At 40.3% G+C, this 24,597-nt stretch overlaps 1 protein-coding gene across 1 annotated transcript in view; it reads right to left on the minus strand.

Annotated features, from left to right (window-relative positions):
- The window catches only part of THSD7B (thrombospondin type 1 domain containing 7B), a 1,119,563-nt gene that overhangs the window by 9,356 nt on the left and 1,085,610 nt on the right, over positions 1-24,597 (minus strand). Inside the window, exons 24-29 of the mRNA XM_024764108.1 lie at positions 14,593-14,738; positions 9,230-9,389; positions 7,943-8,116; positions 7,747-7,842; positions 5,372-5,454; positions 2,660-2,852 (exon numbers count right to left, since the gene is read on the minus strand). Coding sequence (XP_024619876.1) covers positions 2,660-2,852; positions 5,372-5,454; positions 7,747-7,842; positions 7,943-8,116; positions 9,230-9,389; positions 14,593-14,738 — 852 coding nt within the window. The remainder of the gene's footprint in view (positions 1-2,659; positions 2,853-5,371; positions 5,455-7,746; positions 7,843-7,942; positions 8,117-9,229; positions 9,390-14,592; positions 14,739-24,597) is intronic.

Genomic DNA, 24,597 nt, shown 5'->3' on the forward strand with positions numbered 1-24,597 from the left:
TTAACAAAGCTTTGATTCTCATCTCTTAGAAACACTAATGATGAAATTCCCTATTCTGAATTTTTTACATTTGCAGTAAGAAAAAAAAGTCTTTCCTGAGTGAGAATGCATCTGTCATCTTACTACCCCTTAACCTCATAGAGCTGAAGTATTGGAAGATACAGTGTTTTTCAATCCCTAGTACAGAGGTATGTGGTCCATGACCTTTAAGCCATGTTACTTAAGAAGAATCAATATAGCTTTTTATGACAGCATAATGGATAGGATCAACGTTCAAACTATTAAAAGAAGATAATGTAGTGAAAAGTCAGTCTTCCTGCCACCCTCTCTGAGCGCCCTACACAGCCACTACCACTGTAACCAGTTTGCTTGCGAACCATCTTACAGTTTTCTCTGCACATGCAAGCAAATGAGTACAGACACAGAATACCTGCACTTTTTAAAAAAGACACAAATGGTGCGTATCACTCACTTTGGTACTCTTTTCTACGTCACAATATATATTGGAAATATTTCCATGCTAGTTCATAAAGACAGGTCTGTCTCATTCTTTTTAATACCTCTATGAGACATATTGCAGTTGTATCTATTTTTGTTTTTCTGTTATTCTACTTATAGACATTTAGGTTATTTCCACTCGCTATGTAATAAGCAATCATATAATGAATATCATTTACATACTTCTCTTAGTATACGTGTGTATATTTGTACGATGAATTCCTAGGAGGAAAATTTTAGGCCAAAATGTATGATAGATTTTTGCCCAATTGCCCTCCTGAGAGGCTGCTCAAGTTTACAATCTCATCATGAGAACCTAATGAAAGTTACTAACCTCCCCAGACTAAATATATATTTTACATACTTACATATATATGTATACAATAGTGTATATATGAATATACATATATGTGTGTATATGTGTCTTTGTATGTGTATCCATATATACACACACACACACACACACATGCACATACACATATACTCACATACGTGCTACTGATGCTTTAGTGAGACCTCCCAAGGTTAAGGACCTCAAGTGTGGATTTGAACACTCATTTCCCTGGAACTTCACCCTAATTCTCTTCCTGAAATAGGGTCTACGAGCAGTGGGTGAACCTAGCTACATTTCATATCACGCTTCCCTCAAATTTAAGTCTATTGCTATAAATTAGCTAAATCACTAAACGTCACAAAATGAATAAGATGTTTTTGAATATCTATGGCATATGCCCTGACATCCACAGGAATCAAAGCTTGAGTAAGATATTGTGGCCATCCTTAAAAGTTAGTTAAGGAGTGTACATCTTGTTTCTTCCTCTAGATGTAGGGTCCTTTGTGCCCGGGCTCTGGTTTTGCTTCAGTTAAGCATGTCATTGAGGCACTTTGGTATGGCCACCACCTAGGGTCTGGGAGGAAAGTTCCCAAGGTATATTTTGGCTGAGATTTCTGGGTCTCTTCCCTCTCAATGCTCCGTTCCCTCAGTCATTCACGGCGTTTTGTTTTCTAGAAGAGGTACGTACAGTAGGCACAGAGAATTTTGCTTTCATTTTCTGCCCACTTCACAGAGTGGGAAGTAGAGACCAGTGCTTTGTAAAGATCTTATTGGCCTGCCTTTCAAACCTTCCCATCACTTACGGGTGGTGTGTCCTTGGTCAAATTAGTTTGCCAATTTCAGCATCCTAATCACTAAAATGGGGATAATGGCATCTCATCAGGTGCAAGAACGTAATGAGTCATGCACCACAACCAGCATGGAACCACAGGGTACACAGAAGGCATCTAAAACATGTTCATTCTTGTCCCGAATACCCACTAATTTTTGAGTCCTGCAGGCCTGACAATGTGCTAATAGTCGTGACAGTCGTGCAGGGCAGGTGCCTCTAGATTGATTCGTAGATGAGGAAACAGTTCCAGAGAGGTGAGGAAACTACAGTCAGTCGCAAAATCAGGACCTTCTGAGCTATGATGCCAGTTAAGGTCTGTTGGCCTCAAAATGGATGCTCTTTACTATTTCACTGGTGTTTCTCAAACCAGATAGGGTCCCTGGACATTTCCCTAGGTACCTACCTGCATGTTCCTGAGAATCTATTCCAATTTTTGCTTTTAATTTCAATTATATACACAAATTCACAGTTATAAAAATAAAGTCTTTGGCAGAGATAATTTACAATTCAAATATTCTTAAAGATTAATATTTTGGGGCTTCCCTGGTGGCACAGTGGGTGAGAGTCCGGCTGCCGATGCAGGGGACACGGGTTTGTGCCCCGGTCCGGGAACATCCCACGTGCCGCGGAGCGGCTGGGCCCGTGAGCCATGGCCTCTGAGCCTGCGCGTCCGGAGCCTGCGCTCCGCAGCAGGAGGGGCCACAACAGTGAGAGGCCCGCGTACCACAAAAAAAAAAAAAAGATTAATATTTTGGTTCCTTAAGTCAGTGTCTCTTAAACTGGGATTGACAGACTTATCTTCAACCACCCCATGAGAACATTTTACACCACACAACGCTCAAATTTGAGAAACCTTGAACTAGACCATGTTGCTTTTTTCCTTCTCTCCTCTTTTCCTTCTTCCCTCTGTTCTTTCCATCATGAGCAGTGGTCACAATCTGAACCCCAATCCCCCATGAGAGAATTTACGTTTCTGACTCATAACCGATATGTACCTGGATCAAGGGGTTGAAGAGACCATCCTTTAAAAATATCATGTATTTTTGAATTCACAGGTCTGTTTTTCCCAGCAAGATTTTTCACATCAGCTTTTTTGTCCTCTGAGCCAGGTACTTTCATGCAGTAATCCAGGAAACCATTGGACCTCATGATCTCTGTATAGCCCTTCTCACAGCCGCACACTCCACCCTATAGCAGAAAAAAATGTTGACGGTTACACAGTGAGTTGTGTAGATGAAACAAGAACGCTTTAACTGCTGGAGGCACTTAACATTTGCATGGTATGTCATGGCAATTTAGGGTTTTCCAGCACCAGACTTGCCAAAGAGGTGAAAATTCAATAAATAGTTCATCTTTTTGAATTCCAAAGTCAACCGTTAAATAAATCATCAGTTCTTTCTAGTGGTTTATAATTCTTATACCTTCCAAATATGAAACCGCAATTCTTTGTCAATAGTGGGCATTAACTACAACCTTTTCTCTCTTACAGAGATGTTTAAAGCGTCTAATTAAAAATTAGCCTCAACTCTTCCCCCAGCTGTTTCAGATTCCTGCCCACTCACTCCAACCTGCCCTTGACACTGAGAAGCAAAGCAACAGGAATTATGTACGTATCTTCTTTGAGCTTTATGCTCTTTGAGGTCTATTTCTGCCTCTATCATTTTCTGCCATTGATCACTAACTAGTCTGAACTGCCTCTCCACTCAAAGGCTTAGTTCTTCACTCAGAGGAGACAGCCCAAGACTGTGGAGAAAAAAAGACTTCACCAAAGGCACATGTCCAAGAGAGGGAGGAGAGAGAGAGAGAGATAGATAGAGATATTGATATCTTGTAGTAATCCGAGTGTCACATCACATCATCACATTCCTAGTTGGCGTCATGACAAGATGACCTTCATATTTGTGGATTCTTGGTAATTTTCATGTACAATAAACCTCTCCAAGAAACTGATTATGATAAAATATAACGGACGAGGATTTCTATCTGTCTCTGGAAGTGAAACTGAAAATAACTGCTCTTCCTTCCTTCAGCAAACATAAAAGCAATAGAAAAGAATAGAAAATAAGCATACGATTATGAATCTCTATAACTCTGCTATTAGGGCTCCTCACATAAAACTATATCTGGAATTTTCTGAACAGCCTTAATAGCCACTCACATCAGTCCTTATGCATCAGCCAGATTTACTTAGGTCATCAACTCTTGAACACATGATTTTGAGAAGCAACAGATACTAAAACTAAAAATAGGGTACCACAATCTTCCACAAAAAGTACAAGAGACTTCCCTGGTGGCGCAGTGGTTAAGAATCCACCTGCCAATGCAGGGGACACGGGTTCGAGCCCTGGTCCAGGAAGATCCCACATGCAGCGGAGCAACTAAGCCGGTGTGCCACAAGTACTGAGCCCACGCACTGCAACTACTGACGCCCACGCGCCTAGAGCCCGTGCTCCGCAACCAGAGAAGCCAACGTAATGAGAATCCCACGCACCGCAACTAGAGAAAGCCCGTGTGCAGCAACGAAGACCCAACACAGCCATCCATCCATACATACATATTTATTTTTAAAGTAAAAGTCAGAAAAGCATATAATTAATAAATGCCTACAGTTTAGGTAGCACTCGTATAATAATGCCAATTATTATAGTATTTCCAGTGGTTTTAATTGAAGACATTATTCAGGGTTCAATGGTGAGAACTAATTACGAAAAATTGGTATATGCTCGGCTATGAAAGCCATCTTTTCAAGATGCATCTCTATTTAGTTTGAGTGAAAAGTTGTAACCAAAGTTTCGAGGGAAATGGTAATTTATGTTTTATTAAAGAGGGTATCCAGAGAGTTGGGGGAAAGCCACACCTTCTACTTAGCAACAGCCTTAGCCCATGAAGTTGCTGCTGATCTCTTTTTTTCCCAAACTGGAAGCTTAATCACTCACTCGCTTTTCTGTGGTAAAGAATTAACCTAACTTGAAGTAGAAGAGCCATATTAACAGGATGGAGCATCTGAATCATTTTTAACCAAATCATTTTTGGAAAGAACACACTATAAGAAGAAACTCGTTTCTTTGAAAGACAGGGCACACCTTTCTTCTATGCGCACCGCACACAATGAGTGCCACTGTTGAGAATACATGGCACATTTTGCATTAATTCCTGAGCAGTGGTTGACGGGAATTAAGGCAGAGAAAGGGGAAGAAAATTTTCTGCTTTAAAAAATGTATACACACACACACACACATATAATTATTACCCATAACCACATATTCAACTTATGTAAAATCAACTAAAATTTAGACACAGTACAGTAATCATAGTGTAATCAATTTTAATACATAATCTTTAGCAAATATGAACATGCCCTTTTTAATATCTTTCAAAATAGTTTAGGTATATGAAAGGCTAAGGAGGAGGAAATAAATCAACTGAGAACACGTTGATAAATAGAGGATAAACGGAGCTAACATAGATGAGATATCTGAAAGACGGGGTCGGCTATAGGTGGATTTAGAGAAAAAAAGGCTGCTTTCTTGAACACATGCCCTGGAAAGAAATTCTGAATAGCTGTGATTACTCCTGCAAATGCCTCTCTGTGGTATCGTGGGCCCATGGAATTGCTACTTGGGCTGCAGGAGACTGGAAAACATCAGACAGCATACATAGAACACAGCGATTACCATACTCGTCCAAGCCTCCAGCACATGACTCACCTGTGTACAGTAGGAGAAAGGTTTTCTGCAGGCCGGGTTACACTGCCGGATAGCAGCAGGGCGTGCCTGAGGGGAACAGCCTCCTACAAAGGAAATCCCACCGTCATTTACAGATTTTTCTATGATGAATACTCATTTCTTTTCCTCTCTGGCACTGGCTACCTTGTAACAGTATTATCCTTAAAAAATCTGTTTGCTGACAGTGTGGCCCAGTTTGATATGATTGATTACAGTACTCCAGGAAGGGCTGTTTGAGATGGGAAACTCTGCTACAGTAGGGAAGCTGTTTACAGTAGAGATTTTATACCTGTGCATTGGCAGTGTGATTCCATCATATGGCCATGCTTGAGGGCAAAGCCTGTGCGTGTCAGGATCAGTAAAAGAATTGATGAAATCTCAAGTGAAGTTCAGGAGCAGAAAATATATATGCGCGAAGATCTTTCTACATATTTTTTTTTCCCATCTCCCGCATACCCCAACTAGGCACTAGACCAATTCCCAATAACCAAACGGTAAAAGAATGCCACTAATCAATTCATGGGACCACGATATCAAACATTTTGGTAACATTTTAAATGTATTTCAACCCAAATACACAGTCACACAGTCACATACATACTCCCACACCTATTTTTAACAGCAAATGTATACACTCCAGGAGGGATAATCACAGATCTGACATAGTACTTGCAGGTCCTTATTAAATATTTTTGAGTAAATGGATGGAATAATGTCTCTATAGTCTGAAAATCACTGAATATTAGTCACGCCTTCCTGGATTCGAGGTACTGAGCAAAGGAGTTGGCACATGACTCAAGGGCAATATTTAAACTATATTTATATACTACTGGTTGCATTTATAGATTCTAGCCTCTGCATTACTATAATTGTCAAACAATTATAGTTTATGATTTTGTAACTAGCGAAAAGCTTTGGGCTTAAGGCTGGGTAGGGAATAGATCTACATTTACCCTAAGAATGAAACAGCTGAACTCCCACTGTTACTTGAAAAAATAAAACAAATAATCCTCACAGGAAAAACAAAACAAAACAAAACAAAGCACCGCCAGGATCCGGAATGAGCAGGTAGGTGTGAAATTGATCACGTGGGAGTTCGTGCTGCCAGCACAGCCCCGTTGCTGCCAACAGAGCTTGGAGGGGGTGTTTTGCACTCAAACCAGGGATCGCCACCATGCAGTGTGTGAACCCCATGGGGAGAGGATCTCCTGGGAGTCGGGAAGAACCTGTTAGAATTTGTACAGTTTATCTAACATTTAAAATTTAAGAATGAAATTAAGGTCTAATAATACTTAGCAGGTGACACTGGTAGCCTGAACTCATTCATCAGATGGCCCCGTGATGTACACTGGGCACTCCATACAGAGAATTTGATAGTGGAACCCTTACCAGTCCGTTAACTCTCAGCATGTTGCAGTGTGTGATGCTTTCTGTGGTCCTGGTTAGGTAGATTTACAGTATATTAAGTTTTAACAGTGACTTACAAAATGGACGAGCAGCTTAAAATAAATTATTGTATGGAAAAACTGTGGATTAAAGGGACAACCACTAATGCAAAAACAGGTAAACTAGAAAAAGGTGACGCTAACAATCTATTCCAATAGAAAAATCAAAATTCTCCTATTCTGATGAGCTCTTAGTCAGCCACAGGACTGAGTAAAAAGAATGACAATTTAATTTTCTCTGATACGAAGGCATCAAAAAAAAAGCCCTTTCAAATGACTGAGAAGACCATTTGTAGAATCAAATTGCATTCACTGTCATAAATGAAGATACCTTCCCTCAATCTATAGTCAGATATTAAATAACGATCATGACTAACACATTGTTAAAAAGTGAAGCTTTCAGTACCTGAACATAAGCATCTATAATTTAAAGCAAAATGTTTTTTTACATCGTTAATATATTTTAATTTTTATTATATCCTTATCAACCCTTTTAATTTCACTTTCTGTACATGTTTCATATCATGATACATTAGCACAGTAGTGAAGGATTTTAGAATACGTTGAGATCTGTTCTCAAATACTTTTTACTGAAAAGGTACATCTTTAAACATTTTAGAGACCATTGTTTTAAACTAACATCTGTCTCTTTCAGTCTTTGTCTCAGATCATGATATTTAAGGAAATCTTACTGTGTTTCAGCTTATTTTTTTAAGTTGTCTGATATATGGGACTTCAAATAGAAGTGTTTGCTTTCTAAGATGCAAAGGTCTAATGGCAACTTGTCGTGAAGCTCGTCTAAGGCCACTGCTCAGTCTTCCTTTGCTTATAATTTGTACGCTAATTCTTCTCACCACCAGCAACACTCAGAGATCTTTTTGAAGTGCCCACATGAATCTTAGGCAGGGATACCTGTGACGTTAATGCCATCTGAACGTTGGCACCATACAGTTCGTTCATTATTGTTCCAAAGACTTGCTTTCCACGTGTAGTGATAACATTTACCTCCTGCAAGTAAATACGATAACAGCGGTTCTATTATACGTCACATCAAAGCAGCATAAGCATTGATCAGTCAAGGCTAAGAGTTGAAAAGTGCTCTTGGTACCTGTACAAGGGCGTGTTTCTACAACCTGCTGGGGGCAACTGTCTTGGTTCTCAAAAGACTGAATTATAAATGTCCTTGACCTAGACTGGCGACCCATAGTCTCGAAGCTTCTTCCCTCGATGCAGGTCAGTTCACACGTGCTCCACTCTGACCATTCCGTTAAATGGCAGTCTCCTGGAGGATTGCGCAGCACAGAGCAGAGGAAAGAACGTGAAAACTGGCCCTTAACGCCATTTACATGCACAGGTTCACGGTGAGATTTGTGTGGCGGTCCAGTGATGGGGTGGGTTCCAGAAACTATGCATTCCACACTGATAAATCTTCTAATTAGAAAATACTAAGAATGAGGAAGTAATCTATGGTTTAATCTAGTTGAGCAAAAGAGCATCAGACACTACACTGCCATCATTTTGCTTCCAATCATGGCAGTTTTATCTAGAGAACGCTGTGACTACTAGCGGTAATAAAATTTTTAAAAGGAAGTGTAAAGATTACATCAACTCAGTTTTTAAAGAGCAGCGTAACATCATAAAATAGATGTTCACAGAAATCATATAAAGGGAATAAGTCAGTTACTGAAGTGGAATATCTTTGAACTTAACGAACGTTTAATAATCTAAACATACACACATTTATGTGTATACATATATGTCCATATGTAGGTATGTGTTTTTACACACACACACGTTACATGCCATGTTATAAGGATATATTAAGCCACCTTAAACTCATGTCGTATAAGCTAAGCTGTGTTATTAGGATTAAGATAAACTCGTAAATCTTCTGTAACTAATAATGACCTTCACGATTACATAGAACTTGACTGTTTAACAGAGTGTTTCTGTGCACTTACAGCCTTACTTGTCCCCACCCATGTCATCACCCAGGGGTTCATCCACTCATGGATTCCGTCAATATTTTTTGAGCGCTGGCCAATGTGCTAGGTGCTGTCAGGTCAGGTATTATTAACACATTTTCTAGATGGAGCAACCATTGCTCAAAGGGACCAGACTGTATGTCCCAGGTAAAACACCAGTGAAGTGATACTGACAAGATTCTAACTTAGCTCTTAAATTTCCAAGTCCAGTGCTTTTCTTCCCCCCTCTGGCCTACTTTGCCTCTGTTGAAGCTGTGAGGTATATTCCAAAGTGATAACCACAATGACAAATGAATTAAAGTTAGTTAAAAACTTCAACTTGGACGAGAGAGAACTCAGGAAATTAACAGAAAAGAACGAAATAGAAAGGTCACCATGGAAGGCATTCCCGATCATTTAAAATTGCCTACCTGGGCAAGGCACAGAACATGGCTGCTTCAGGATGCCATCTTGAAAGGGCACCTCTCCACACAGTGCATTGTCTACAGGTACAGTCCAGTGAGACATTGAACCACTGTGGACCACACAGGAGAGGCTGCGGGTCTGGACTCCTTCCCCACAGTCTCCACCCTGTCAGAGGAAAGGATGCTGTCAGCATTACCCAAATCATGATCATCTCAAAGTTTGGGCTCCTGCCATCTCTTGCTCAAAAAAACCCTAGTTGCGTATTCCGGCAGCTTCCTCCTCTTGAGAGTTATCTTTCAGTTGTTGACAATAAGGCATCCCTGAGCAATTCTCCTAGAGCTGATAGAGCAACTAAAAGCACAAATGAAGATCTATGCCGTGGAATTTATGCACTCAGAATATGATGATTCATTTTGGAACTCAGCCAGGATTGACTGAAAAAGAAAAACAATACCTGATTTGTCTAGGTGTATGTGATAAAATGGCCTAGTCCATAATCACTCCCCCAAGAGAGCATGTACGGCCACAGAGCGTTCATTTCTCTTTTCTTTGCTTCTTTTTCTTTTGTAGGGAATTCAGTACTTTCTCACATGGATTAGGTTTGGGTTTCCAGTAAAACGCTGATTTTCTCTATTGCCACGAGGAGTTGTTTTCCCAGAATGCCTTCTGTGCTGAATACTATTCTTTGAAGATATTTCATACAAGTCCCGCTGATATTATTCTTGGCGACTAGAAAAAAACTGTGCAGTGTCTCACAGAAACAGAAGTTTAGAATTGGAAGGCACGTTGTGGTTATCTAGTGCAACCATCTGCCTGATGAAAGATTTCCTACCGTAACATTTTTAGCAGATACCCATGAGATGAGTATTATCTCCTCGGTTTTAGTCAGGCGCTCCTACTTCAAGAAAAGTCCACTGGCTATTTGGATAACTGTAGAGGGGTGGCTCTGTTTTTGCACAAATGCCTTAGAAAACAGAGCCTAAGACAAAGCTTCTACACTAAGGAGGTGAAATCCCGGGATAGCAAGAGTGAGGGTGAAAGAGCCATCGCAGGTATGGAGGAAAAGGAAATACAAGGTAGTGTGTTGTCAACTGGCCTAAACTTCCGAGCAAACACAGCTGGTTTCTTGGTCAATCACATCTTCTAGACAGGCTGTAGGACCATCCATGAGGTGGGGAGGGAGGAAAAAGGGAGAGACATTACATGTAGCTCCTCCTTGGATTCAGTCCTCATTGATCAACCTTCACCCCGTGGAGTATTAACTCCTCTGTATTTCCAAGGTATGTTACTCAGCTCCCGCTAAGTCCAGAAACTGGTGGAAGAGCTACAGCTTTCATGACTACTACTGGTACGGATGGAGAGAGAGAGAGGGAGAGAGAGGATGACCCTCTGCACGGGCTGTGTTGCTGCAGGTAAGGATATGCTCCACGTTACAAATCATTATTAGGTGACAGTCAGACAACCGGGCTCCGTACTGGGAAACTGAGTTTCAGCTCCTTCTTATTTCCCACCCCCCTCGCACCTCAACAGAACCCAGAAACTGCATTGCTTGGCCTGGGAGCTTCTGTGGCCGTGGCAGCAGCAGGAGCGAAGAGGGACGGGGTGGGCGGTTTCGAAAGCAGCCGTGACAGTGCTTCTGGGCATGCAGCGGGTGACCCAGGGGTTGACGGGCCTGCTGAGCACCAGCCAGGTCAAGGCACTGAGGCAGCGGCTGCTGAGCGTCAAGGGCAGGTTGTGGATGGACTGCCGGATGTGCAGGATGGTACAGAGCGGCTGCTGAGAAAAATTCTTTACAGAAGGAAGTTCGGATTCAAAGCCACACTGGCAGAAAGGAAAAGGGGAGACTTGGAGGAGACTTTTCCGGTCCTCCTCCTGAGTTGCAGCAACGCAGGGCCTGATGAAACTGAGCAGACACACAAATAGGAACGACCACCTCCTTTTCTAGAGCCGTCTTCACGAGAATTATGATTTGTTTATCTAACAAGGGCAAGCCCCACGCTGGATCTATCAATACCTCATAGCTGCTCTACTCGTCTCTACGGTCACCGTGAAACTGTTTAAAACAGGCAACCTAATCTTGAACCTAAGTGTGCTTCTTTTCGGAGAAGTAGAAGTTCAACACCAATTCACAGTATATTCATTCAAACCAAATGTTCTGGTAAATGTTCACTCCCTAAAGTGGAAAATACCTAGCGTAAGTTAAATTTCTGTTTGGGATTCTCTCTAAGTGATAGGATTCTCTCTATCACTTATTATTCCAGATGATGGATCCACGGCAGAATTGTCTAAGGTGTACGTTTCGCTATAGAGTGTCAGAGTTCGTGAACTTGGAGTCTGAAGATACTGTAGCATGTCTGAAATTTGAAGTTACTGCTCTCTGGAACCTCCGGTAACAAGGAGATGCAATTGATTAGAGCTTTGTTTGACATTCCAGGAGATGGGGTGTGCAGAAGTGACAGGAAACAAGTCTACATCAGGGATCACTTTCAAAACCAAGACGAACAATAATGTGCTCCTAGTATGTATCCATGATCAACCTTGTTCTCGTACCTTGACAACAACAGCTACTATATGAAGAGGAATCACCGTCAGCATGATAGCTTCATTCATAAAGCAAGCATTCATTCAATCTCACTCACGAGACTTCACACGCTCGGGCTTGAAAACAGAGCCAGGTGTCTTAGAACCAGATGGTCAACGGCAAGGATCCTCTCACTGACTCTCTCCTGTCCAGATCATTAAGGGACTTTCTGTATACTCTGAATCGGCATCACCAGATGTGGATCAGCAGATGGTGCTAATAATCATAGTCAGAGCTGTAATCAAACCTGTAACAACAGCCTCAATTTACTGAGCTCTGAACTTACGTCAGATACTATGCTAAGCACTACATATTAGTTTGTCTATCCCTACCAAAACCCCCTAGCAAAACAGCTACTCTTGCTACCCCCCATGATATACATAAGAAAACAGAGGTTTGGAGAGTTTGAGAACTTGACAAAAACTGCAGAGCGAGGAACTGGAAAAAATCTTGACCAAAATGAGGCCCTGCTGGACTCCAGAGTCTGACCTCCGAAACGGGTTTTGCAGCATACGTGTGGATGCGTGCTATCAGCTGGGGAGCTTGGGAAGAGTTAGGAAACCCCAGAAAAAATCTGAAGCCTGAGGATAAAGATTTCCATTTGCAAATCCCTTTCCACATCAGACGGAGGCAGGATTGGCATATCCACTGAGCCCTGTGCGAGCTCCTCTTATTAGGGTTCGGTACATTTGATGGCAATCAGCCACTTCAACATCTCTACCACCTCCAGTGAATGAGCTTTCAACCTGCATTTGGCAGGTATTACAGAACGAGGAAAAGCAGGACAGCTGTGGGAGAAGTGCGCTTCCTTTGTGTGTGGAGGCCCACGTGTATTTTCATCAGGAATTCCCCAAACTCAGCTTACATAAATGTTTAAGAAAAGGCAACTCGCTGAAAAGATACTGTGTTAATTTACCTCACAAAGCATTCACAAGTAGGCTTTGAAGAGCGGGAGTACAGTTCAAACTCAGGAAAAACTCAACTCAAATATCATCAAGATTCACTTTCTCTTTTGCCTCTGCTTTTTAGCATCACCTTCTTTGTTCTTCTTGCTTCTAAGTGACTAACTTTACCTACAAGGTGGGAAAATGTGGCAGCTAAGAATTCCTGAAGATAGTATCTTTGAACAGCTTCAATGCCATTCCAGATTCTTGGGGAAGAATGCTGACTGGCCTCCTTTGGGTAAGGTGCCCACAAAGGAATAATTACTACAGCCTTGGTTTTTGAGAGCTTTGCCTGGATTGAGTCCAACTCCAGTTGCCTCCCGACTGGCAGTGTCAGTGAGGGAATAACCTCATCTAGAAATCTGAGACACTTCTCAAATTTCTAGATACACCTGCTCTCGTGGTTTCCAGGGCCTCCGTGCCCGGGTATCTCCAATAGAAGCCACAACGCCCCCTCTCTATCCCCACCAGCACTGCTACAGAGAATGTTCGCAACCCACCACTCTGGCCCCTGTGGTTCTGGCTAAAGCTCAATACTTGACAGCAAACTGAAACATTACATTTGACATTTCCCCTTAATGTTCCTATGGGACAAATTGGCAGACATGTCTATTAAAAAAAAAAAAAGGTTCCTGATACCTGAGAAGGTAAAAGGGAAAGTACAAAAGAACATGTGAGGTACAGTAGCAGTTGTATGGCTGGTAAGACGTGGAGTGTGGAGTTTGTCCCCCATCCTTCCCCTCTTCTTCCTGTGTTTTCTCTCCCTTCCCCTGCAATGGGTTCCTGAATTCTTTGAATTTATTTTCTGTACTTTCTCAACAATTATCAGGAGAAATCTTCCATTTTCTTAATTGTGATTCCAAGCAGCACTTAAAAAATTGCTGAAGGTTCAGGAAAGAGGGTTTTAGCCTAAGACAAAGTATTCGTATTTAAAGCTATTAGGTTACTATTTAATTAATTAGCATGGTTACCTTCTTTTCTGTAAAAAGGAGACTGAACAAATGTACCACGCATTTTTGTTCCTCTGGGACTTATTAAAATACATGGGCATTTAACTTCTGCAAGGTAATAATGGTGCATGGCAATGTCATCCTGACAGGAACGCTAAACATCTCCATGAGAATACTCTGCAGGTTTCTTAATGCATAATCCAAGTTATTGTTACCTAATTAAAATCTGCTTTGGAATATGAACTGAAGGATAAACCAGTAAAATAAGAATAGAGAAAATCAACGTGCTTTTTCTTATACAAGAAGCCAGAGAGAAAAATGCCCTAGAGGATCTTTGCTGACCCAGCAAAAGTTCTGGGTATGTGATATATTATGTTACTAGGCATTTATATTTCAGGTCAATAAAAAGCAATCATTGAGGAAAATGTAGTAACCTTGGTTCGCGTAATAATGTTAAAATATAACTTTCATACACTTTTGGTTTTCTGCCCACATGCAAGATTTTGTCTAAGCCTAAAAGTGCTTTTTTAGGAAATAGAGTCTACGGCAAGCTGTGCATTTCCATAGCATCAGGGTTTTGCCTAATTGCATAATGCTTTGATATTTCCCACAAGCCAAGAAGATAGAGAATTTTTGAGAAGGCCAAAGAGATTGGAAGTCCCCTGAACCAGCTTATTATAAATAGTGCCTAATGAACGGCTATTTATTTTCCTAGCAATATCACTCTGTGTGAGGTTAAGTCATTTGGTTCTTTTTTCCATGTTCTCCATTGCATAAAAATACACCGTGCCAGGCCCCTGGTATTGTGAAATTTATGCCATCAGCACATAGGTTTGACTAGACAAGTGCTTTGGACATACTGAGAAGCATTTCTCTGTCATTCCATGACCTACCTCCAATTTACATGCAGACCAGTTGCTGAGGACCCAGCTGTAGCAGGGGGTCACTGGGCAGGTTTTCTGCTGGGTAAGCTCTGTGGGGCATGGCCGTCCTTCTCCTTGGGTTGGCATAATGATAAATCGAGTCCGGCTCATTCGACCTAAAATGATAAGGAAGATGTCAGCTTTTCCCTTAGAGTTTGGCTTGGAAAGGGAATTAAAGGACAGAATGTTGCCTTACATACAAAAGGCTTCATTAAAACACACTGAACTTTGTCACGTCCAGGTTTCAGTTTTTCTGCCATTTTAATTTAGGTTTCTATGGAGACACAAGTTATCTAAGGTCTGCATAACGCTTAAGGATCTGAACTTCTGTCTGTCTTCTACTTTAGCCGGCTTAAGTCCAAACTCTGTATTGTTGCCAAATAGACTGATCGCCATAAACACTGGCTGAATGTTAACAAATATTTATCTATTAAGCTTTAAAATAATCCAAGAATCCTGCCTTGGGCTAGGGAATATAGTGGTGAAAACGCCAGATGTACCTTCTACCTTCACAGACCTTATATTCCATGCTAGGATTACAAATACTAAAGAAAAATAGAGTTGTATCTTCCTTGTTAGGTTCTAAATCAGAAAGTAAGGTAAAAATTGCATATAATCCAAATTACCCTGGAAAATTCCCTAGGAAGGTGCCACCCTGAGGTTCCAATAGTGTCTCTCCATTAATTCAACATGGCCAATTTTCCTAGATTTTAGGACCAATTTCTTTTTTCACTGAGTACAAGATAAAATTGTTGACTTGTGTGAAGAAGCCATGTTGTTTGAAACACATATGTTCAAATGCTGGTCCTCCATTTCCTAATGAAAGGAAATTGGTTAATAAGAATAGCTCAAGAAAGAGTAGGGCTCCCATGTCATCTTATACCCACTCCTAGGCATCAGGTCATAAGCTCATTAAGTGGAAGAGTGGATAGAATTTAAGTGTCTTTGTTTCTGTCTCTTGCTCTCCCTCCTACTCCCTCTTGTCCTTACTCCTTTTTTACTGATGAGGTATGATGTGCATATAGTTTCATTACTATTAGCTATCTGTGAATCCATGCCCTTCCATTGGTGTTATAAAGTTAATTATGTAATTGTATCTGTGATAAATGTTAACGGAAAAACAGAAGGTCCTATGAGAGCATGTTATGGGGATGCCGCCCGGTCTGGGAAGGAATCAGTTGAGCAGTTGAGCTTTAAGCAGAAATCTGAAGGAGCAGAACAGGTTTGAGGGCCTGACAGGCCAGTGTGGCTGGACAGAAAGAGCTAAGAAGAGACTAGGTTGAGGGAATACTGTTAAAGCTATTAAAAGTGGGGTCTTTTCGTTGATGTCAAAGATTCTACATTTACCTCTTAAGAGAAATGGAAAGAGAGTAATGACTTCACTTCTGCACAGAATTCACTTGAAAACCTTGGCTAAGAATTCCCACATGCCCTCAAGTTCAGGGAGAAGTAAGGGTAACTCACACCTTCAGTGAACTAGACCTCTTAGTGACCACCAGAATATTATCATAGATTTGGTGGTAAACTAATTCTCTCTGAGAAGACCCTTGAGGAAAACTAGGAAGTTCTAGTCATTGGATTCTAAATTCCTTGAGGCCTGGGATTCTGTCCCTAACATGGTACTCCATATGTATTAAGCACTAACTGAATATTTGTTTAATTCATATTTTTATAAATTGTCTATATGATATTATCTGGTATCTGAAAATGTGTGATGATATATCACCGCAATTATTTGGCAGATACCACGTGGTAAGCAATTTTCTAAATACTTTAAATATACTGACTCACTGAATAATCATAACAACCCCGGAGGGAAATGCTATTATTTTTCCATATTATAGGTAACATAGGCTTTGCGAATAACAGAATCTACCCATTCTGCCCCCTGGGCACTGAGAAGAACATATGCTTTGGACAGATGTTCCTTCCCAGCACCACTCAAATCAAATCATACAGGTTGGACATCACCTTATTCATATGAAACACTGTCCCTGCTTGATGAACACATTTGGCTCAAGATTTCACATTAATTCTTGTTTAAATACTCTTCAGTTTTATGATAATCTTTATGTTTATTCTCTTGAACTAAGTATCTACTACCCGAATGTCATTATCATTGCACTCTGGTCTCTGTCCATCTATGTAAGAATAATGACAACGTAGTATCACTTTTATCACAGCTAAAGAGGTTCTATTTCATTAAAACCAAATGACTTCAAGCTTGTTCTTGAACTGCTGGCATGCATCATGGCCATTACTTTAGGACTATTTTATTTATTTCCATTAAAGTGACAGATATTTTCTGCTGGACATCAAGGTGGGGGGAACCTAATGAAGTCAATGGAAAAAAAAATGATGCCGTTACTTTTTGAAATAATGAAGTCTTACAACCACTCACTGAAAGCACATCCATATGGTTTCTCTGCCTTTTGCTATCCAAACACCAAGATACGATTTTCAAACGATGCCAACTTCTATCAAGAAGCATATAATCATTCTACATTTTGAAGTATATTATCATGTTTAATTGGCTAATATTAAAGTTCGTAAGAAAAATATTGCTAATGAAGGCACGAGGGTATAAAAGGTACCTACTGCACCTCAAGTTTCTTTGGGTTACTTGATATCTTTTAATAAGTTCCTTTTTCTAAGTCAGGGGTATTTGGCTGTCTAAATTAAATAATCAGAGAAAGTATCCCTTAAATTAGGCACTTTCCCCACAATTCCTGAAGTTGTAAATATAAAATCTAGCTACATGGAATACAGATGGTATAGACAAGGAGGCCCACCATTTCCAATGGTCCCGGGAATTCTAAACATCACACTGGATGTAATATTCAACCTTGCACCTATCTCTCGGCAGTAATTATTCTATTATAAAAGGGACCTCTAACAGCAGGAGACTTAAGGAATTGTTCTGTGATAGTGATTTCTCATGACAGGAGAAAGCAGGGGAGGATGTGGGCAAATGAAAGATATTTAAAGTTATGATCTGATATAGAATATGAGAAAAAGAACATTTTAAAATAGCTGATGAATGGCGCTAAGAAACCTGGACTTGGCATCAAAATTCTCTAGTTGGAAACAGTTCTCTCAAATTAACAGCTTGTAAATGATGTGACTGTATGAAAGTACTTTAACTCCTCTGAGCATAAATTTCCTCTCCTGTAAAATAAAATTAAGTATACGGAGAGTCACTATCTGAGGATAATCCATGCTGGGGAAAATGCCACTTAAAAATGAATGTATTTCAAATAGGAATTCAATTATTTTTAATAAATAATGAAAAATGTCTAAATGGGACTTTTTCTGCAAGTAAAAAGTATGCAAGTGGGTTTATTTTATCTAATATCAACTACCATGCAGGTAATTGCAACTATGCAGTTATTATTAGGACAAAGAATAAATCAACCATTGATATTTTTTACATAATTTTATGATGACCCTATGAAAGTTTTATTCTATTGTGACTGGCTTTTGCGGTTTGATCATAGAATCTTTGTTATTTGAGTCACTTTTCATCAGTTTTCTCAAGAGCTCCGCTTAATCTTTGGTGTACAGATTGCTCCATTTTGTGCCCCTTTTTTGTGGGTAAACATTCCATTTGCAGCTAGAGACGGACCAACAAATACCTTGATGCAATGACAGGGCATGTGCGTTAATCCAGGAGACTCGTTGACTGGGGGACGGCTTTATAAGTGGTCAGTTCAACAGCAGATATTTTAATAGTATGAGGGGTTCTGCTTCCTATAGATCTCACAGTTATGCTGATTCAGGTGAAGAATACTGAGATGATGAGGACTCCTTGGACTAATCTCATGTTGTATATGAATTTAAAAATACCATATATGAACTACCTTAACAACATAACTAAAATAGAGTAGGTGCTGGCTAAATCTTAATATTTTTAATCATTTATTTTGACAACTACTATTTCATATCAATTCCTAGACCTGGCCCTGGAACAAACCTGTAATGGGTATATAAAGCATGCTACTTGTATTCTATTGGGCTTTTTCACATTAAATGCACACAGCTACGAAGTCCATAATGATTTAGCCTGGTCCCACCCAACCTCTTACACCCTAGCCTACACTCCTTCTGCCCTCGGAGTAAGAGTGAAGGTGGCTGCCGTCCACATCCTCATGCTTCCAATCTAAGAATAAGAGAAATTTCTTGGACACTCTCCAGACAACTCTTGTTTGGGTTTACAAATCTATTTGAAACCTGAATTCAATAGTTGATATAGACAATATGTTTAATGGGTAATACCAATGAGATATAGAAACTGATTCTCTTATTCTTCTGCACTTCAGGCTAGCTCCAAAATGTTTCCACTTGAATAAAGACCCAGATTACAGTAGGTTAAGTTTGCTAGCAATTCTCTCTGAAACTTTTCCTCCCCTCCCTTTAGGAATATTGGGAACTCATTATAAGCAACAGTGATAGTAGGCCTACTGTTAAATTAGCAATAATTTCTGGCATTGAAGGAAAAAGGATCGCATGGTAAGACTTCCAGAAGAAAACAGATAGTGGGGCACACTAGTTGAAACACACACACATCCCCCCTCAAAGAAAGGCCAATACTGGTATCTGCATACAGGTTTAAAGCATATTGGACCAGATCACACTCCCATTGAACTCAGCAGCGGTCAGGCTTCACTCTGAGGCTCCACTGACAAAGGGGATGTGGGAAATTTTAAGCAGTAAAAAAAAAGATAGCTGTGAACCATTATGAATGGGTTATGTTTGTTTTAAAAAGGAAGAAATAGGGCTTCCCTGGTGGCGCAGTGGTTGAGAGTCCACCTGCCGATGCAGATGACACAGGTTCGTGCCCCAGTCTGGGAAGATCCCACATGCCGCGGAGCGGCTGGGCCCGTGAGCCATGGCCGCTGAGCCTACGCGTCCGGAGCCTGTGTTCCGCAACGGGAGAGGCCACAGCAGTGAGAGGCCCGCGTACCGCAAAAAAAACCCAAAAACAACAAAAAACTCGTTATATATTTGTCAATGTATACATTCATAAAATAGAGATGGAGTCAAACACAATGGTTCTCTGTTCCGACCATACACTCAGATCCAGGGAGCCAGTCACCAACACTGTTACAGTGATAGGCTCTACACAATGGTTCTTCTGTGGCCCTGACAGATGCTCATCGAATTAACTGAAAATCATGGTTTTGATAGCTCTGGACAATTTGAATACGACCCAGGCACACAATGCAAAGTACGTTTGAATGGGAAATTGGAAAAGGAAATACAAGAATAGAGCAATGAAGAACATACCTGTTTAACCTTAAATAGTTCATTAAATATCTGAGCAATTTATATGAACCTACCTATAAACTCCAACATACCGTAGCCATGTAAATACGAAGACAGTAGTATATGAAGTCACTTTGCGCTTATAGAATGTTATTTGAATATTACTATTACTGGTTTGCTTTCCACCTGGGAACTATTTTTTTTTAACCATGAGTTACATTTTCAAGGCGTGTGCACAACCGTTGGCAGGGAATGGTCTTCCTGAGCTGACATCTGTAAGGGTTGGCCAACCTACACCACAAAGAATGATGTTCAGTGTCACTAACCTCAAGGTGATGACGGTCCTTCCCGATATGCACCAAAAAATTAGGTTACTGAATAAACTGTTTCCACTTTTAAGTATTTGCTACTTTGAATTTATTCTTAAGCCTTTGGTGGCTGCTACCTAGTATCAGTCAGTTGAAAATACTAGCAGATTACAAAATAAAACAGAAGCAAAGGGATACTAACAACCACCTCGTTAATAGCTGGTCAGGTCAATCTATAAATCAGTTTTAATCACACATGTCTCTGTGGTTAAGGCAATTTATTGTATAATACCTTTTGTCATTATAAAAGTATTCCTCATTATGGAGGGAGGGTCTAAATTAATTGAGTGAATACAATGTTCTAGGATATAGAGATGGTATAGCATATTCTTGCTTAGTTCTGTTCCCTTCCTTATCCTGCTTTCTTTGTTTTCTTTCCCCTGAGAGCACCTGTTCTCCCCACCCGCCTCAAATGTATCACTTCAACAAGAATCCCAGTCTCATTTCCTATGTGATAAACTGAAGCCCAGAGAAATTAAATAATTTTTGCAAAGTCACACAGCTAGAAGGATGGGAACAAAAACTGCTTTTACTCCAAAAGCATCTGCTTTCCAACAGATCTCACCTGGTCCGAGTCAGGTATCAGATGCTATGCTGAGGTCATTAGGCCACTTGAACAAGTTTGAGAAGTACACTTAGGCCTCCCCTCTGCAATACATGGGCTACCTGTATTCACACATTTCATATTTTCCTTTAGAAGAAACTACTTACAATTATGGTATTAACACCTTACTCTGTGATAACTCTTTATTTGCTTTTGGGTACTTGTCAGAGTAAATTTCTGAAAGCAGAAGTAAGTTAGATTGTCTATAAAACGCTCAGTTAATTTCATGCAGTTCTTTCTGCTGGACATCTGTTTTTTACTTCTTTTAACACACATCATCTGGAATTTTTATCCAAGTTTATTTTTTAAGTGCCAAGTTTGTTGTAAATATACAGCCTGGATTGACATGGATTGGGGATCAAGGTTATTTTCTAATATAACGGAGTGGAGAAAAACTACGATCTTGATCTGCAGCCTCAAGATAGATCTTCAGCATGTGTTTGGCATTGCTGAAGATGGAAGGTGCAGTAACGATTCTGCCTTCAGAGCTACAGCCCATGAGTTCCCCCTATAGAGGGACTCCTTGGCTTGTCTAAAAATGGCTTCAGGCATCCAGACACCTTTCATCACAGAGAACACTCAAGTTAGGCAAGGCAAAGAGTCCATAAGTTTTTCAGAGTGAAATAGATGAGCCCCAGCCATGACCATCTATTTGGGGGTGGGGTTAGCGAAGTAAGGAAGTAACAAGACCACAGTTTTAGAGGTCAAGATAGACCATGGTATCACGGGAGTGAGATAGGTCTCTTAAAGGCAGATTCGGCACCGTTGCCTTTGCTTGGAGATAGAGCTCCAGATTTCTCTGTGACAGTGCGTATGCATTCTAGCTGCTTATTTTCAGTTCTATTCCCAACAGTCACATTCCAGACCCATTAAGAGGTATCAAAACTTGACAGACCACTGTAAGTATACAGCAGAAATACCCACAACGAGGCTCTCTCCGTGAGATGCAAGATGACAAAGTCACAGAGAGTGATTTTAGCAATCTTGGAGCTATTCTATCAGTCTCACACATTCCCTGTCTGGAAGACTGGCTCCCTGCAGCTATATTCCAATTAGATGGAAGAGATAATAATACGCAACACTGCTAATTATGAGACAAGTATACGTTTAGGAGGCTTAAAATTCAGAGAGACTTAAAGCCCTCACTGCCCTTTATGTTCCAATCTGAGATCCATTTCCTCTGCTTATTCTTAAATACACCTAAAAATGATGAGAATTTTTATAAAGTGACATAGCACCCAACCCAGGACCAAGTACATAACATGAACATTTACATATACAGTGTCAGATGTAAAGGGGCACAGTGGAGAAAATGGGGCTTAGAAGACACCTGAACTTGGGTTCAAATGTTTCCTCTACAACTGACAAGCTGTGTGACCTTGAGCAGGTTACTTAATTGCCTGTCCCCGTGCCTGTAAAGTTATGCCTATAATTTCACAGTACTCTTGTAAAGAGCTAAAATACTCCTGGTACCAATAATTGTGCCTTTGACCAATAGATATTAAAAAGCAATTATTCTAATATTTCATCTTTTTACCGATAAAAGATAGTGGAAGTGAATTCTGCAAAGGCTGGCTCAGTCTTACAACTGGCCATTGGAAAAGCCAGCTTTAAAACTGGATATTCTCCTCTAGTCTTTCTTTTTTCCCATTCTATAATTCAGCTGCTTGTTCTCTGTCATAGGAACTAATTACTTGATATAGTCAGTAAGTTTGAGCTGTTATAACTATTGGACTGTGTGTGATCAAGGATATGACACTGATCATGTTTTATTCAGACACAAACTGAAGGTTACTGGCTTGCCTTTTAAAATCTTTAAACAAAAAGAGAAAGAAAAAAGCTGGAAAGCACAAACTTGTGGTGCTTTGGAGTTAATACAAAATTATTATTTTCATTATGGACTAGCGTGGACAGAAAAATCATATGCCATCTGTGAAACACAAGAGGCAGGCTGGATTACATAGTATAGAAAAATATTATGAACTCATACACCCTGAATTAAAAACTACGAAAGAGGAACAAATCATAATCTGGGATTAACAACCTTCTTGGAACGTTTTGCTTAAATAATAATTATGAATAATTCATGATATGCTAAATTTAGGGAGTTCTACATTCCACTGAACTGATGAAAATTCAACAAAGATCATCACTAATCCAAATATTAAGCTCTTCTATTACATGCTTTGATCTTTGAAATCTATCTAAAAAGATCCCTTAGTGGAAGTCTAGAATCAGTCTCTCTTTAACGTGAAATAAATTGGATTCAAGCTGTTCTAACCTTGAAATCTTTAACACAATTAGAAAGTATATGCCAAGCATCAGGTGTACATTAAAGAGACAACCCAGACTCTCGGAAATAAAGAGCTCACTTCAAAGTTTCCCCTCAGATCAATGTAGTTCTGTGGGTTTGATGGGGAAGTGTGGCTATGGGGGAAGCATCCAGGACACCCAGCTTGCTAGGATTTGCCCGACAGCCCGGTGATTTCCTAAACGGAGACAACGGTGTGCAGTTTGCTCTTGATAAAGAAGTCAGCGGAGAGCCGCAGGTGCTGAAGTCAGACTCCCCTGCAACTTGCTTGCGCACTTTCATGTGACTAAATAAACTCTGTCTTCTCTTGCGGTCCCTGCCCCATTGCCGTCACCACTTGGAAAAAAGAAAGCGGCTAGTACAAAAGACAGCTGCGGGGCCGCATAGCACAGGGAGATCAACTTGGTGCTTTGTGACCACCTAGAGGGGTGGGATAGGGAGGGTGGGAGGGAGACGCAAGAGGGAAGAGATATTGGGATATGTGTGTGTGTATAGCTGATTCACTTTGTTGTAAAGCGGAGGCTAACACACCATTGTAAAGCAATTATACTCCAATAAAGATGTTAAAAAAAAAGAATAATAAAAGGTGGCAAACTTATATTAATATAAACTGACTATGGAAAGGCCCTAAATAAATATATTCTGAATTGGAAAAATAAAATAAAGTGATTATTGAAAAAAAAAATTTTTAAAGACAGCTGCGGGCACACCATTTTAGAAGAGACAAGGCGCAGATGTTTTTCAATGGTAGTTTCCAACCTTTTCGGCGCCAGAGTTTGGTCTCTTTTAAGAAACAAGTTCATCTGTGCCATACATTGCTGCATTTGATTATTTGCTGTTTGTCTGTCACTTTTAGCTTGTGCTGCATGAGGATTAAGGCATGATTTAAATGCAGAGTTGTCTCATTTTGGAAACAGTACTATCTACCAGGGGGCTGGTGATCAGAAAAGAGAGGTGCTGGAAGAGTATTGATAGTTTGAGGGCTGGTAGAATAGAACAGAACAGAATAGAATAGAATAGAATAGAACAGAACAGAACCACAAAGGCTGTCTCAGCAGTGTCCTGACGGTAGCTGCCTAAAAATTCAAGGACTATGTGTCCTATTCTTTGTACTGGTCATTTTATTTATTTTTGTAAAGATGAAGATTGGGCACAAATATAATTTATAAATGGTCCTTTTTATATTTTTGTTTGTAGGTTCTGATATAGAGCCTTGAATGCAACAGGCAGTCAAAAAATGCCTGTGAGATTGAACCCTGAGAAGCCTAGTAAAGAAAACACCAGTTACAAGAACTACGGCACCTTGTCATTCGATTCTGACATAAATATCACCTCCTTAGTGGCCTCTCTTCCCACATCCCTCACTCCCCTGCAAGGCACTTGTTATTCTCCATCACATAACTTGTTTTTTGTTTCGACACAGCACT

The sequence above is a fragment of the Neophocaena asiaeorientalis genome, unplaced genomic scaffold, assembly GCF_003031525.2.
Source record: "Neophocaena asiaeorientalis asiaeorientalis breed wild unplaced genomic scaffold, Neophocaena_asiaeorientalis_V1.1 scaffold102, whole genome shotgun sequence".
NCBI classification, from domain to species: domain Eukaryota; kingdom Metazoa; phylum Chordata; class Mammalia; order Artiodactyla; family Phocoenidae; genus Neophocaena; species Neophocaena asiaeorientalis.